Source organism: Mytilus galloprovincialis, chromosome 2 (genome assembly GCF_965363235.1).
Source record: "Mytilus galloprovincialis chromosome 2, xbMytGall1.hap1.1, whole genome shotgun sequence".
Lineage (NCBI taxonomy): Eukaryota > Metazoa > Mollusca > Bivalvia > Mytilida > Mytilidae > Mytilus > Mytilus galloprovincialis.
In genome coordinates this window covers 99,418,402-99,436,074 of record NC_134839.1, presented here as the reverse complement: position 1 = coordinate 99,436,074, position 17,673 = coordinate 99,418,402, and the positions used below count along the sequence as shown (strand labels likewise).

The 17,673-nt window shown below is 33.1% G+C and overlaps 1 protein-coding gene across 2 annotated transcripts in view; it reads right to left on the bottom strand.

Moving 5' to 3' along the window:
• Positions 1-391: 391 nt before the first annotated feature.
• The window catches only part of LOC143065086 (uncharacterized), a 36,871-nt gene continuing 19,589 nt past the window's right edge, over positions 392-17,673 (bottom strand). For both annotated transcript variants that reach the window (XM_076238432.1, XM_076238433.1), the window contains 7 exons: positions 16,921-17,136; positions 16,391-16,648; positions 13,411-13,536; positions 12,485-12,699; positions 11,462-11,708; positions 10,967-11,185; positions 392-1,872 (listed from right to left, as the gene is read on the bottom strand). In XM_076238432.1, the coding sequence (XP_076094547.1) occupies positions 1,466-1,872; positions 10,967-11,185; positions 11,462-11,708; positions 12,485-12,699; positions 13,411-13,536; positions 16,391-16,648; positions 16,921-17,136 (1,688 nt within the window). In that variant the 3' untranslated portion in view covers positions 392-1,465. The remainder of the gene's footprint in view (positions 1,873-10,966; positions 11,186-11,461; positions 11,709-12,484; positions 12,700-13,410; positions 13,537-16,390; positions 16,649-16,920; positions 17,137-17,673) is intronic.

Below are 17,673 nucleotides of genomic sequence, written 5' to 3'. Positions count from 1 at the left end.
TGTTGCATCTTGGACTGGAGTTTGTATATTGGTTTGCTCCTTTTACTACATATGGTCTATATAGGTAAATTTGAAAGATTTTGAACTCATTAATATTATATATTCGGTTTATTAAGGTTTATTAATCAGAATTATTTAGGCAGAGATGGCAGCCATGGTTAGTTGTACTGTCTAAAACTTTTGGTAGTCCCAACCCTGAAGAAAACAGCATGTAGACAAATGAGAATTTAAACATTCAGACTACTATTACTTAGACTATTATTAGCAAAAATATTTACAATTACACAATAATGAAACACATTCACATGTTTCTTTAACATTTACTAATTTAAACAGTTCGAGTATACTCAAAAGACGATATCATAACTGTCGCTGACCAAAAGAAAAGACGAAACTGTGTAATTTTTTATTTAATCTAAATGCCACTATTTATCATTAAATCAAAGTAATGCATATTGTTTAAAAAATATTCACATAGTTATCATAAGTATTACCATAATTAGGAATTCTAACGATAAAAAAATTGCAGAAAATTAAAATGCAACAATATAACTAATAAAAACTTTAAGATCATACTTATCATATACAAAGGAATCAAATGTAAATTTTTCCATGATGATACATGATATATTAGGCATGAAGATGGAAATGATTGCAGATAAGCTAAAAATATATAACCAAATGATATCAAATATACGTGACTTCTGTATCTGCCAATACAATAATATTGGATTTTTTTAAAGCGGGGGTATAAAACATATATTATGATTTCGTGAGATTTGTCTTCATTAAATTCCCGAATTGCAAATAAATAGAATTTTTACAAATGACATGCACCAAAGTTGAAAATACACTTAGGGGAAATTGCATACACCAAGAAACCTATTAAAATGAAGTAAAATATGAGGCAGTAAAGTATTTAGATATGTATAAACAAACCATTTGTTTTTATAATTATGTATGTTGGAACTCATGTCGACCTTCCATTTCAAATCGACGTCCGACTTTTCTACTTTTGCAAATAAAATATGTTTAAACTAATTTCAAATCGACGTCGACTGCAAAATCGTAGACAAAATTGACGCCAAACAAAAGTAATAATCAAAAATCGATACCCTCTAAACGAATACTTATTACCATTTCTTTCGACATACTTTTTTATGACTTCTTGCAAAGACATGATGACGTAAATTGTATACAAACTTTTTAAATAAACTTTATTGAAAGAAAACGAACACTAATTACCCATTTGAGAGTTGTGACTTCGCGACTACTAAATAAAGTGAAGTTATTAGATAAGGGACCAAACCTAGACACGAGTCTTCTATATTTAATGTAATGTTTTACCTTTATGTTTATTCAAGATGACTTTTTTGGAAATTTTTCGATTTTAATTTTTCATATGATATGTTTTCTTTGGTCAAAGCATGATATAAATATATACAAATATCAATATAATTACTTTTCATAATTCTTTCATTTTGTCTAGTAGAAATTTTACAATCAAAGCAATTTCGGTCTGTGGAACATATCTGATTACATTATCATTTTCTATAAAATAATTCTCTATAAAAGGGGGTGAACTTGACAGTTGCTCCAACAATTTCTGTAGAACATTTCTAAGAGTTTTCGCATCATCATATATTTCCCCCCATGTATCATATTGTTTAAACATAAACTGTTTGATATGATACGAACAGAATTTTTTCATTATTGCTGGATTATTATCTTTCAGTTCTTGAATGAGTGATTTTATTAATCTGAATACTGTTTTCTTTGTGCTGAATTTATCGACACTGTTAGCCGAGTTTACCAGTTTCTTCTCTGTGTATGAAAATGACAATCGCCAGAAAAGATGACTGTCTTCAACATCTGAAATTACACAATATAACTTGTAACACAATAATAAATTTTATTAATAAAATTGTCTGAAATATGACAAATATACTGCTGATACGGTCACTGAACGGAAAACTTAGGTGTAGAACATATAAATATTTTTGAAAGTTTTAACATGCCAAGGAGTAAGTGAAACATATGTATTTGCATGCTTATTTCAGATAAACGTAGTATAACAAATACTTCCTCTTTGAAATATACGATTGCTGGGTTGCGTTCAATATTGTAGCAGCTACATAGGGCTATGTAGATTTATGACTATTGAATGTGTAGCTACCTTAGTTGCTACATAGATATTGACAGCAGCTAGACTAGCTACTCGTTTAAGTAGACACAAATCAACGTAGCACTACGTAGCCGCTATGATATTGAACGCAACCCAGTTTAATAAATAAATTTTAATCAATATCGTCACCGGCATGGTTTTACAATGGATATTGTCGATTGTTCAAAAGAGGAGTTACTTTTCTATTGTACTCGCGTTGTCGGTTTTGTCAATGTAACATATTATGTAATTCTGATTATAAGAAACGAAGAAACCAGAAAGTTATTTAGAGAGTCAGACCAACGGTTCACTCCGCTTCTTCTTCTTCTTTCGTAATTCCCTCCTGTTTAGGAGCACTCGGATGAGACCGATAAATGTTAACAGTATATGTACATTAAAACACGCAATAAATCCTATGTAAAATATGAATGAACAGCATCCTCCACCATAAAAACCAGTGTATTTACAACAAGTCGTGAATTTATATATAAGCATTAATATAGGGACTTTTAAAGTAATGTAGTATTAAATTGGCAAGAGGTATACTAAATAAATTACATGTTCGCAGACTCATAAATTTAAACAGGTGCTTTTCAATGCAATATAAAACATAAGCATGACTAATTTGGATGTTGAGTTACATTATTTAATTATGCTTAACGTTAATTTAAACTGCCAAGATATAGTATAATTATCATGTACTTTTAGTGTAAGAATAAAGTATCTAAGTTTTCTTATAAGATGAAAATTTATATAAACTGAAATCATGACTTTGATGTTATAGAAGTATTATTTTGATTAGTTTAATAATGTTCGTATGGCGTATTACTTTTAAGTTTTTTGAAATGACACTGGCTTGACCATACACAGAGATATGCCCCTAACTCCACGCACTAGCTAGGCATTAGTAATGTTCATTCTTTTCATGTGGATTAGGTGGCAGTAGTCCCTTGATTTCATTTCTATTGTTCTTAATATCAGTTTGTCATTCGGGAGAATATTCCTTTCAACAAAGCTTTGACAGTCTATCAATAATTCCGTGATAGCCAATTTGCTATTGAAATTGATTGTCCATACACTACTTCCAATTTTGCTAACAATATATTCTTTTATCTGTTGAAAGTGCGATTTTCGAATGTGTCTATACGCTGGGCAACTTGTTAGAAGGTGTTGAAGATCTTCAGCTTCAATCTTACATATTGGGCAGGTAGGATCTATCTCTGCTTGATTGAATTTTGCTTTTAAGGTTTGAAGCATGTATGTTCCAGTTAACATGCGTACTTTTGTCGCTGCTTTTCTAACATCTTTGACGGAGCTCGATATTGTATCCCATACGTTGTGAGTTTGTCCAATATTCAGGTTTCTTTTTGATAGCAAGTTGAGTGTTGATTTTTCTTCACAATCTGCTTTTAGTTTGACTGTCCAGTGAGATGAAATAGCTGTTCGTACGATGTTTTTCCAGTCAAGCTTGTTGTAATGTTGATTCATTATTTCGTTGAATGATGGGAGTTGATACATGTCCAGTATGTCATTTATTCTTTTGAAGAAGCTATTTGGTCGACCTGCTGTATGTTGCCTCCATGCAATTTCACGTATTGAGTTATTGTGACTCATTGCTATTGAGTGTAACAGACTCAACTGTCTTTTGTGGAGCTCAGCAGTTATTGGCAGCGCTCCAAGAAGCAAGTAGACTGCTGATGTAGCTGTTCTATTTGGAAGTGATTGGATATGCTTCAGAGTGCTAAGATGAAAACTGCATAGTGCTACTGTGTCTTTGTTTTGGAGATTTAATTTTTCTAAGCCATATAGAAGACGTGGAATGACGTATACTTGGTAAATCTTGCATGAAGTTCTTGGGTTGAGTCTATTTGTACCATGAACGCCAGTCTTGATCAGAGAGTACAGAGTTCTTCGTGCTAGTGATATCCTGTCATTGATATTAATTTTAGTTTCCTCAGATGTTGTTTTTTTAAGACCTAGATGTGTTGTTTCTGATTTAAATTCCATAATGTTATCGCCTAAAGTAATTGATTGTTGTATTCTTTCACTAGTTCTTTTGTTGACACTTTTAACTATTGTATTGCTTTTTACTGGATGGATTAAGAATCTATGGTCGCTTGAGTAATCATACACCGTGTTGAGCATTTCTTGCATTTCATTTTGGTCGTTTGAGAGAAGTACAATATCATCTGCACAGCTAGGACAGCCTGCATAAGTATTCCCTATAGATATGCCCATGTTATGAGTTTCTAGTTCAGAGAGTAATTCATTGATGTATTGTTTGTATAGATGCGAAGATAGGATTCCACCCTGTCTTACTCCCTGATCAATACTAAACGAGAGACTTGTTTCTTCCTGCCATTTCACGCTTGATGTGACACCATTGTACATATCCTCAATAACATCCCAGTATTCAATATCTACTCCTAGATAGTAGAGTTTGTCTAGCAAGATTTGATGATTGACTACATCAAATGCTTTTTGACTGTCTAATGTTGTTATGAATAATAAATCTTTTCCATTGATTTCTGAGTATACTTCTGATAATATCAGTGCCGCCATAGTAGGTGAGAGTCTTTCAGTAAAGCCGAATTGTAGGTTTGATTGATTGATATTCTTTAAACCTGTCTTTTCGATCAGCACGTACTCGTATACTTTCCCATGAGCAGATGTAACTGTTATGCCTCTGTAATTTGTAGCTTGAGTTAAATCTTTCCCCTTTTTTTGGAACTGGCGTTATTATGCCTGTTTTAAAGCTGGTTGCAACTTTTCCTTCCTTAAATATCTGGTTGAAAATGTTTTGGTATATATGGGTTATTTCATTCCCTGCATATTTGATATGTTCAGCTGTGATACCATATTCATCTGGCGACTTTCCATTTTTAAGTTTTTGAATAGCATTTAATATTTCTTGTTGGGTTAATAGTATTTTCCTTTTGGTACTATTTTTGGAGACCTCTTTAATTAAATTGCATCTATTTGTGCTGTGAGAAAGTAATTCGTCCTTGAAATTCCGATTTTCTTGTGGAGTGGCTAGATTTTTGAAGTAGTCTGCAAAAGTTTCTCTTTGATTTGAAGGCGTTTTTGATGTTTTATCGCCATCTATCAGAATTTCAGGACCATTGCTCTTTATACTGGATTGATTTCGCTTGATCAATTGGAAAAAAGCCTTATCATTTGGGTCTTTTTCTAGTCGTTGCAGAAATTGTTCTCTTTCTATCGCTGCTTCTTTTCGTTGTTGACGACGCAAAGCCCTTTTTGCTGATTTTTTTCCCACGAAAAGTATATGGTTGTTTCTTGGTCGTCCAGCGTTGTCCCATTCTCTGTGTTTCTGTTTGCTTGCCTGTATCAGCTGTCTAACTTTTGGAGAGGCTTTGTTTTTGAACCCAGTTAGCTTGATGAGTTTTTTAGGTACTACTTTGTCTGCTGTTTTGTGAAGAATGGAAGTAAGTTGGCTTACTTTTTCGTTCACATCAGAGTCGTTCCAGTTATAAGCTGTAATCATCTTGTTGAGGACGTTTTTGTATTCTTTCTTGTCAGTTTTTTCCCATAAAAGTTTATAAGTGGTGTGGCTTTTCTTTCCTTTTTTCACTTCTGTCTTTAATCTTTTGGTAAATTTGCTATGACCGGCAGATGTGATGATGAGTTAATAGGATCTTGTTGCATTACCATGGCAGTATTTATAACGTCGTTGTTTGAAAATATATAGTCTATTTGTGAAGTTGATTTGCCGTCATTATGGTATAAGGTTGGCGTTGAATTTGTGATCATCTCCTGATGTACGTTCAATTTGTTGGATTGGATAAATTTAGTAAGCTTCTTATCGTGACTATTGTTTCTTTCCTTCATTAAGGTACCATTCATAGCACCACAGAATACGATCGTATGTGTATCTTCATATTTATCCATAATAGCCTGTAAAATGTCTAAGTGAGCTTGATAGTCTACGTCAGAGTTGGATTTTTTTGTTGGCATGTACGCATTCACTAGACAGGTAGCTTTATTCCTAGTTTGAATTTCTATAGCTATTATTCGTTCGTTTCCGTCTTCTAGCTTTTTCACATGAGAATCTAAGGATGATGGCCAAAGAATTGCAACACCCCCTCTTCCTTTTGGTATTTGAAAGTTTGATATTGGATCGTTAACATCGTGACATCGACTATGATTAATCATGCCTGGTATATCTTTATCAATGTAGTCCTTTTCAAAAGTCCAAAGCCAATGTTCCTGCAGACAGATAAATGCATGTTTCTGAGATAAATGTTCTAGAAATTTCATATTTGCCTTTATACCCTCAATGTTACAAGTTATGACGTCTATATTCTGGTAGGGTTGTTTTCCATTTGTATTGGGTCTAGAATTGGTGGAATTTTCTTGAGGCTTGGAATTTCTAAAAAATGATGGTTCGGTTGGCGATTTTGATCCACTGATTGTTCTTCTATGTGTTTAATAGCCACTCTTAAATCTAGTTGTTTTGATTGCTTTCTTTCCTTTGTCTCTTTGTTGGGGAGTTTTTTTATTATCTTTGGTCTTGCTCCCTTGTTAGTTTCTGTCAATTCTTTCTCGTGAGAGTCCAGATCATCCTTTTGTGGCATATCTATATTAGCTCTGGACTGATCTTCATGGTTATCCTTTTCTGTCTGGGCCGAGTCCACAGAATATTGGTGAAGTACAGATGATTCTTTTTTCTGAGCTTGGTTTGATTGTCTATTTGGAGGATTTATATTGAAGCCACTTTGCAAATATGTTGGTGGTGGTATTCCTGGACCAATCGGATGGTTAATATTCTGATACTGAGGTCTTTGGTTTGGAGGTTGGATGAAGGATGGTACATGTATTTGATGATGAAATAGCGGGGGTTGTTGCAACATTGTTGGTGTGGGTTGACCCGTTTGATGGTTCATGAACTGGTGTGGTCTGAAAGTAGGCAATGGCGGTGGTATATGAAATGAAGGGGGAATATATGTCCCTGTTGATTGATTCACTGTATACATTCCATGATTGTATTGCTGGTATTGTGCAGGCAGTGGCATTGTAGGTGGGCATGTTGCCTGTTTTAGGAGTATACTTTGCTGCAGTTGCATTGCCATTTGTGTAGTCAGTGCTGTATTCATACACATATGTTGAGTAAGCTGGAACTCAAGCCTTTTTACATTGTTCATAATTTGTTGAATTTGGCAGCTATTGTTGTTTGAGCTACACCCATTGTTTGTATGGCAGGTGTTTCCATAGTTCTGTTCTTGGTTGTTCAAGGATGATCTTTGATCTCTTTGTTCTAGCTGAGATAGCCTCTTTTCCATAATTTCTATTGTTCTATCTCGATCTTTTAATTTCCTTTCTAGATCTATTACATAACTTCTTTGAGATGAATCCATGGCTTTTGATTGTTGTCTTTGATTAGGACCAGTATTCTTGGTAGCTTTTGTTAGTTTGGCAGTAACTTTTTGTTGCACATTTGGAACAAGGTTGGATGTATTGGTTATCTGTACTAACTGCTCATTTTGCTGTTCTGTAGAGGTTGTCATGTCAGTATAGCTCGGAAAAACCCGTGCTGACTGACTGGAGACCTGTTTGTTGAATTCTTCTTCTGTTTGTTGCGTAGTTTTAGCTATGGCTTTAGTTATTGGATGGATATCAGTACATGAAATATCATTTGTTGAACCAGTGCAATTTGGAAAAGCATGTGCCAGATGTGATGTGGTTGCTTCGCTTGGCGTAATTCCAGTTATTGATTTAACCATTGGGGGGAGGTTTGCGCTGTCATTATCAGTTCCAGTGTAGCTCGGAAAAACCCGTGCTGACTGGGGAGTGGAGTCTTGATTAGTTTCTTGTTCAACGCTCTGTTGTTGTATAGAGACATCTATGGTATTATCCATGTCTTTTGGAAGTTGATACAGCTGGTTCTCTATGCATTGTTTACATATATATGGTATGCTATGATCTATTTTTTGGACTTGGGTTTTTGTAAGTCCTACACGTTCAAAATGTAGCCAGTCATTACATTCTTCACATTCAATGGTGTCATCATCGGCCTGTTTTTGACATACTGGACAAATATCTATATTTTCCATTTCTGTTTGTATGCTATCATTTGTATTAGCTACTATTTGGCAAGATTGTTCACATTCTTTGGTTTTAGTAGTTGATTGTGGAATTTTAGAAGCAATTTGCTGATGCTCTGTTTGACACTGTTGTATGCTTCAAACAATTGAATTTTCAATTCTGTAGTTAAGCTCATTAAGGTTGCTACAATTTGCGTTTATTGCTTCTTTTAATTTGGGCAAGATGTTTTCAATGAATAAATTCAGCTTTGATCCATTAACAAGGAGGGAAGTGCTTGTATGGTAGCAATTGATTGTGAATTTAAGCTTATTTCCTGGCTTTCCCGTTTTTAGTTGGTTAAGAACACGAAATCTAGTGTCTACTTCAGCAATATTCAGGTCAAGCCCTCTGTGTATAGTAATAGCAAGACATTCATTGTCTGTGTACTTCTTAAGGATAACGGGGAGCTTTGCTTTTGTTAATTCATTTGCTGCTGTGCTCATGTACATCCTGAAATTACCATTTTGTTTCATTATAGTTTGCAGATGTTCTGCATTGCAATTTGAGCGTTTCTTTTCTAGTGCTTTATCAGCATTGAGCTTGTAAGGTTTAGATGTTTCATTAACCATGTTTACTAAGTTTGGAGTTTTTTGTGGACTTAAGCTTGATCTTGTAAGGTTGGTTCTTGAATTACGTTGGCTTTTACGCAATGTTTTCTTCCCATTGTCTTCAAATGTTGTTATCTCCATATTAGTGCTATTTTCTTTTCCTGTGATATAAGTTGTTTTATCAGTATAGCTCAGAAAAACCCGTGCTGACTGATGTGTAGAGGTTCAGTATAGCTCGGAAAATACCCGTGCTGACTGATGAGATGATATTCAGTATAGCTCGGAAATAAAACCCGTGCTGACTGATATGAAGATGGTCAGTATATTTGAATTATCACAAGAGCTAGCGTTTTTTGTTTCAATTTTTAGATAGTTATTGAAGGTATTTTAACAGTATAGCTCGGAAAATACCCGTGCTGACTGTTATGACGTTGTTCAGTATAGCTCGGAAATAACCCGTATTCAGTTTATTGACGCAGACAAGTAGCTAGTGTTTATTGATCCAATTTTCTATATAAGAATTGTGATTGTTTATCAGTATAGTTTAGAAAATATCTATGTTGATTGCTGTGACGATGTTCAGTATAATCAGTATATATATTCAAAGACGATTAGCCAGTGGTTAAATTGTTTTTTAATTTTCAAAGAGAAATATGAGGTTTATCAGTATAGCTCGGAAAATACCCGTGCTGACTGCTGAGAAGATGCTTAGTATAAGTGTTTATATTCACTTTAGGTTGATAGCTATTTTTTTTTCTATGATAAGGTTGTTAAATTATTTCCAACAGTCTCTACTCATTTGGTTACTAATTTTTCGTAACCAGTATCTAGCTAATGTATGACCAGGATGTAATCCGTCACTGTAAAGTTCAAAATAGCAGTAGTTGCGGTTTTCAGGATGTTGATGAGCTTTAACTTTTCTGTGATTTTGAAAGTCGGTAGTAAATTGTAGACTGTATACTCCTAGTGCTTTGTTGATGTTTCTTATGTAGCTGTTTAGAGTATGGATTTGTTCCTCTAATTGTTTGTCCTGACTTTCAACTTGTTCCGGGGATGAGTGTCTTAATGATTTGTTGTCAGTGGATATAGAATATACAGGAATTTCGAGAATTGAGATTTTGTTGTTTGGATATTCTTTTATTAGCTTGATTATTTTCTCAATATATTCTACGCATTTGTCTACTGTAGAGTTGTCAGTTGATCTTATGGATATATAACGGCCGTCTTTTCGTGTGAGGTTACAAGTACCTAACCAAACATATAACCAAATATTGCCTGTTGTTGTTAGCTTGCTGCTTAAGTTTGCTTTCAGCCAGTCGTAACGGTTTTGAAAAGTTTCACCACCTTTACACCACCATTGAATATGTTGAGTAACAGGATGGTCTGAAAATACTTTATTTTTTAATTTGATTCCTTTACTATCTGATAAAAGCACTGGGGTATAAGCTCTTGTATTTGATGGAGATATTTCTGGCTTGCTAAGCTGTTTGTGAAGTTTATTCAGTGACATATGTGAAGTAGAAGTTAGTGGTTCTAGATTAGTTCAATGTTAGATATATATGTCAAGCACTATATTGATATAATTATGGCACTATACTACTCTATATGCAAGCTAAATATTGTATATAAGCACTGGAAGCAGTAAATCTGATATTAATTTTGGGCAATCTCTGTGAAATGGGTTCAGCCTTAAATACAATTTAGCAATTTAGTATATATCAGTATATGACAAAAGTTTATTTGCAATTATGTAAATAATGTGAATGAAAAAGCTTTAATAAAAATTGATTTTAAAGACCGTTTGAATTTCGCGCCTCTGAAAAAGATTAAGAAAAAATGGCGTCAAAATTTTCTGACAGGTATCGTCAGTGGATAGTCACTAAAACCCTATTTAATTGTGGGCTTTTTAAATAAATATTAATGCAAAGATATAACGACTTTGTATGTACAAAATAACACAATGTAACACAATGTAACTAAAGGTAAACACAAAAAACTTTCAAGTATTTGCTCCAAGTCAGATTCACGTCTTCACTCTTCAATCACACATACCATCGCTAATCTGAAACACAGGCAAACACAAATCTACCATAAATCTAGAAGTGAAGTAAATAAGCATTTAAATTTGATGTTTTACTTATATCAATCTTACCGTCTGGACAGGTCTTTGAAACAACGTCGTAGCATTTGATAGCATCGTTGACTATATTTCCAAGTTTAGAATGTATCCAGGTTGGGTTGATTTTTCTTGCAATGCATGGCCAAGTATTAATCCTAAAACACGGAACTAGATCAATATCTATAGGTTTTCCAGGGATGCCGTTATAAAAGATAGTGTATGCTGGACTGCTGTTGTCCGATCTCTCTTTCTCTTAAAAAAAAAGAAATATGAACATGCCAAAAAGGCAGAATACGTACATAACGTTCGCACCCCACATTACAGTAACAGACATAATACCATATTAAAGAAGAATACGGAAATCTTTCATTATGTCAAGTCGTTTCGGTAATGTTAACATCGATTTCTGTTGACTTTTTCTATGAAACCATATAAACGAAATTTAAAAACTTTCTTTTAATGTTCATTTTTTAAATTGTGTTACTGGAGTAATTTACACTTCAGAGAAAGAAATAAGTAGTCACTTACTTGTTACTCTTCTAAACATATGATGCTCTGTTGATTGAAATACTTGGTCGAACAAACCAAACACATATTCTTTGAATTTGCCAGGATGGATGTAGCCATTTGTTTCTACTTGGTTTTTTAAATTTTCCTCAACTCTAGGCGATTCAAATTTAACTTTGTAGAATCCACTAATTGGAGAGTCAAAATTAACTTCAACTTGTATGTTATCTGGATATATCATAATATCAAATTCATCAGCTTGGTCATTCTAAATAAATTATCATAATAATCAAAATATATACTTCAATATTACATGCACATAATGACGGGAACATTTTAATGTGATATCAATATTAAAAAATACTAGACCAAAATGCCCAGTTGCATGGTTAACTTGCTACTTCATAATGTCGCATTCCGCAGACATACACGACACTCTACGCAGATACATTAATCCAACTCTTACATTTAAACGAATCAAGCTAAGGATATAAATTGAAATAATAACCACCTTTCAAGTCTTCAGTTTTGCCCGTCCGAGAATCAAAAACAGAAATTCCTTTCACACTAGAGGCGAGCACGTTACCGGGCCATGAGAAAACAAATTTGAAAGTAGCCACTCTTGAAAGTACGAGTAGATGGATTGTTTCTGTAGTGACGTTTTTGTTTTAAATTTCAAATAATATATTATACTCTATTTATATATCATGTACATTATCAAGTCATATATTTTGTTACTAAACATACTTAAAACCTTCACTAAATTCTTTCGGAGAATAAACCAGATTATGTTCTGAGGTTGAGCTCTACCTGTAGAAATCTTATTACAAACGAAATATTTGATTCTAATTTTTATGAATATGTTGTTTATAAAGCTCTTAAATTTAGATAACTTAAAAATCCATATATGCATATGCATTTAATGTTTCTTTGAATTTACTAGTGTCTAATAATTTCTTTAAGAATCATTGTTAATTTGAATACCAACATAAACTAAGTTTGCGTGATTAAGATTTCAAATAAATATTGAAACATCAACTTTACCTTCGTTTTATCGTAATACGATCCTGAATTAAATCTCTGCCACTTTAGTGTTGGTGATATAACTCTGAGATGTTCAAAAAATGTGTCCACAAGTTTCTTTGTTTCTGTTACTGCTACAGAAGTTTCTGATTTTGTCAGGCTGTTTTCTTTTTTCAGCTTATCTACAATTCGCTTAGTCTTCGTAGAGACTGGTCTTGTATCACGCTCTACACTCGCTTAAAAGGAAATTGTTAAACAACTTCGAGAATTTTACATTATTTCACAATATATAATCCTCATACGATCAAATAAGTAAAAGCAACAGTAGTACACTGGTATTCAATATTCCTAAATCGATTGTTAGAAAACAAATCCGGGTTACAAACCAAAAACCCAGAAAACACATCCACTGTAAGATTTATTTACAAATCAGAAGAGGTGGTATGAGTTTTTTTGTGACAACTCTCAATCCAAGTCGCAATGTATAATAAGTTAACAAATACAGGTCAAAATACAGTCTTTAACGCGGAGTCTTGGCTCGAACTGAACAGCACGTTAGAAAGGGCCCCAAAGTGACAAACATGAAACAATTCAAATAGAAAATCCAACGGTATAATTTATATAAAAAAAACTAAAACGAGAAACACCTATAAACTATCTCAACAAACGACAACCATTGAACAACAGGCTCCGGTCTTGGGACGGGTGCATAGACATACAGCGTGATTTTTACATTTAAACAGGCGCTAACATTCACCCTAACCTAAGACAGAAGTGTTACATTACAACATAAAAAGACATACTATAAAATATCAAATGAAATCATAAAGATCTCTAAACAAAAACAAGTAAACATTCATTGAACGAATAAGTTTGATCTATGACACTATACAAATATAATATTTAAACGTAGGTGCCTATATAACATAGACGTTACAGGTATATACCTTTTAGCGATTCAGAATTTGTTTCTTTATCAGATTCTAAAACTTCAGGCAACACAGCATCCTCATTATCGTCGTCGTTACTTTCTTCTTCTTCTTCGTCAGTGGAATCTAGAGATTTTGATTCGACTGAAATGAAATTATAAAGTTATTTATATGTTGACATCGAACATGCATGCTACCTTTTGCTGAATGTTTTTATCTATACTATATGCACAATTAGAGGCTCTTATGATCATTAAATGTATGGCTTGCATAGGTCTATATGCATCTTCAACAATGTACAACCACAAACATCGTAAACTAAAATATAACGTCTCTTTTTTGTTGATCTTTGGTTTCTACAGTTGCTTTCTATCTTCCGCTGGTTTTGCCCACACACACACAAATGTTAAATATCGCCATTTGAGGGCAATCACTCCTACAAAGAATCTACACAATTTGATTTATTTGTAGACCTGTCAATGCTCTTCAACTTCGTACTTTATTTGGCCTTTTTAAATTTTTTGGATTCGAGCGTCACTGATGAGTGTTTTGTAGACGAAACGCGCGTCTTTTTGAAATACTAAGGCTTTTCTACCTCAGGCATAGATTACCTAAGCTGTATTTGGCAAAACTTTTAGGAATTTTGGTCCTGAATGCTCTTCAACTTCGTACTTTATTTGGCCTTTTTAACTCTTTTGGATTCGAGCGTCACTTAAGAGTCTTTTGTAGACGAAATGCGCGTCTGGCGTATATACTAAATTCAGTCCTGTTATCTATGATGAGTTTATTTGTCTTGCTGATATTTTTTTTAAATGTCCATCTTTTCTTTATAGTTTTCAAGATAATAGACAAATAGGCAAACAATGGTAAATATTGTCTAAATGAGTTGTCCTATGATTTTGGCCATATTTTGCTCATTTATAGATCTCGTCTTGCTGGTAATTTTAAATGTTAAAATTTCGCTCTATCTATAGTATTTTCAAGATAAGAGGGGAAAAAGTAAATAGAAATTGGTCATTTGAGGGCAATAACTCTCATTAGAAACAGTCTTTGCAAGTTTGTAGTAAATGATCTTTAGGTACATCAATCAGAATATTCTCAAAAATCTGTCCTGTCAGATTTTCTGTATTGAATTTATTTTTATCCATGTCGGTCATATTAATTGCATTTGAGGTCATCAGACACATCGTACTAAATAGTTTGGTTAAATTTGGCCCAGTAGTTTTAAAGGAGAATATTTTTGTAACATTTTTACATGATGAGAGTTAAACATAATACAACTTTCTTTAGTATGTTTAGATGGTAAAGTTATAAACTTTGGACACATTTACTTCAATAAGAATCATAAAGATCTAACTAGAATCTTCTGAATTCCAATCGAACAAGTGATACATTTCCATAAGGAATTTACCGATTTCAGGTTTGAATTTATTTCGTTTTTTGAAATTCGTTAGTTGTATTCCAAAAAGAATGTACGAAAATTAACGGCGAAAAGTAATTAAACTTAGTTAATCATTAAAACGTAACTTAAAATGGACGTTACGTTATCGCCATAAACTTGTAGAAATAAAGAAACGCCTGACATATAATGTTTAACACCTAGTTGGTTCCCTTGATCTGTAACATGTTTTTGTATCACTGAAAAAATATTACGGAAGGTTAAGTTTGCTGAATAATTTGATTAAATACTTTCGATCTATAATTCTTTATAGTTTTGGATGCAAGATCGAGGTTAAGATTGCAACAACTCAACACCAATCAATAAAATTTGACAAACTAAAAAGAACAAAATGATGGAAAAACTCCTCAAATACCTGGAGGGACTTTTGTAAATTCAAACACCATTTTACACGTTTTTAGTTTTTTATGTTGTTTCTTTTGTATTATGATTTGTCTGTGTTTCTTTTTCATTTTTAGTCATGGCGTTGTCAGTTTACTTTCTATCTATGAGTTTGAATGTTCCTCGAACTCTTTTACATGGTAATGACATGGTTATATATTGCATATGCTTTCAGTTGTAATCATTTGAAAGCTATAATGCCAAGAAAGGGTGCCATAGGTTTCTTTTCATCTTTTCATCTTTTGTGTGTTTCAAAACTGTTAAACATCGTCATTTTCGAGGCAATCACTCATTCAAAGAGTCTACTAACGTTTTCGGCAAAATTTTTATTCATTTTTTAGATCTTGTCTTTCTGACCCTTTCTTCAAGTATCTATCTATTCTTTATAGTTCTCAAGATTATAGGCAAAATGGCAAAAAAAAGAAGTAAAAAACATTGCACAAATTTCACTGCAATAGACGCGCATTTCAAAATGAGAAGTCTCTTCAGTGATGCCTAGGGAAGACTTCTAGACGGACTTGTGATAACAAATAAAAATTAATTGTTATCAATAAGATAAAAAATATAAATGATTGGCCTTTTTCATTAATAAACAACAGCGACATATGGAGTGGTTTTGAGAGTCAAAATGGTGGAAAATATTATTCAACATATAAATGCCATTTTCCCATTTGTCTTCTTTAACGGGGTTAAAGATGTTTATATTGAAAATAATTGTAATTGAATTTTTTTCCCTCTCTCTCTCTATGCTGATTAATAATTTAATTACGTAACCTAATATTTTGAATAACGAACAATTCGCAGAAAAAAAACCCTAGTCGAAGCTTCTAAATAATGGCAACACTATTTTGACGCTGTTCAATATTCATAAATCGATTAAGCGAAAACAAATCCGTGTCACAAACTAAAACTTAAAAGTTTTGTGCCATGGCGTTATCCATTTCTCCTTTTTTTTTACCCAATACATAGCAACAGATCGCGTTCCCTAAACTTTGGGGTTTTATTGTCATTTCAGGATTTGGTTATAAATGGCATATCGTTGTTCGTCTCTATTGAAATTAGTTAAATACTGTCAAAATAAAAGTAAACATGCACCTAAATATGGCCATATATTCGTGTTATCTCCGATTATATGTGAACGGACCAATTCACTATTACCTAAAACCGACCCTTCGGCATTATTGGACCTTGCCTCCACAATATCTTCATTCTGGCATTTATCTTCATCTGCTGATGATTTTTCCTTCTTTCCAGGTCTTTCGGTATCACTTGTATCTTCATTTATTGGTAAGACTGGACTATCATGTCCATTTTTCGCTGAAACTTTGTGTGATTTTGAAACATGCGTTTTCAATCCTCTGTTTGTTTTAAATGACTTTTCACACATATTACATTTGAACACGGAGCTTTGAACACCTGTAAATTGAAGTTTAAATACATGTATATGTAAGCAGTAAATACGTACATGAATACATAAATACACAAGTAGTACTTGTTAAAAGAAATTTTAAGACAGTTAAGCCACTAATCATTTAATTGATGATTTTTGGAATTTCTGTTACAATCTTTCCATCATAAGCAAGACAAAAAGAGAAACATTTTGCGTCATACTTTCCAAGAAAAAAAAAGTCAATGCAAGTAAGCATGATCAACTTTCCTTGATAGGTAGTGGGCTAACTCACTATTACCTAAAACCGACTCTTCACCCTCATACGAGCTTGGTGCCACAATATCTTCATTCTGGAATTCATCTCCATCTGTTGATGATTTTTTCTTCTTTCCAGGTCCTTCGTGTCCAATTTTTGTTGAAACTTTGTGTGATTTTGAAACATGCGTTATCAATCCTCTGTTTGTTTTAAATGATTTTTCACACAGATTACATTTGAACACAGCGTTTTGAACACCTGTAAATTGAAGTTTAAATAAATGCATATGTAAGCAGTAAATATGTACATAAATTCACTAGCATAGAATTTGTATTTCCGGAGACAAATTATTCAATTGATGATTTAAGGAATTTTCGTTTAATTTTTTGCATGTACAACAGTAATTTAACTTTGTGTCATACCCCCAAATCAAAGTAAGTCACATCCGGTTATATACGAAAAATGGTTTAAAAAATATTCCCTTGAATTTGATTGTTGACATAAACCCTGCATTTCATTGCAAAAACAAAAATCTGAGTTATAAACATATATCTCGGGTGTCTTCAAGGCACCATTCCTTTTTATTTGCTGTTCCTCTGCAATATTTTAGAAAGTTCAGGTGACATGGTTGGTTCTTAACAGTATAAGAAGGGGTTAAAATTTATTTGGTTTACTTTCAGTGATGGTTATTATCTTATTGTAACAAACTCCATTTATTTATTTATATATATTTATTTCACATAGGACTATATTTTATGTTAGGGCTTATTGTCGTAAACACCGGACTATATAGTC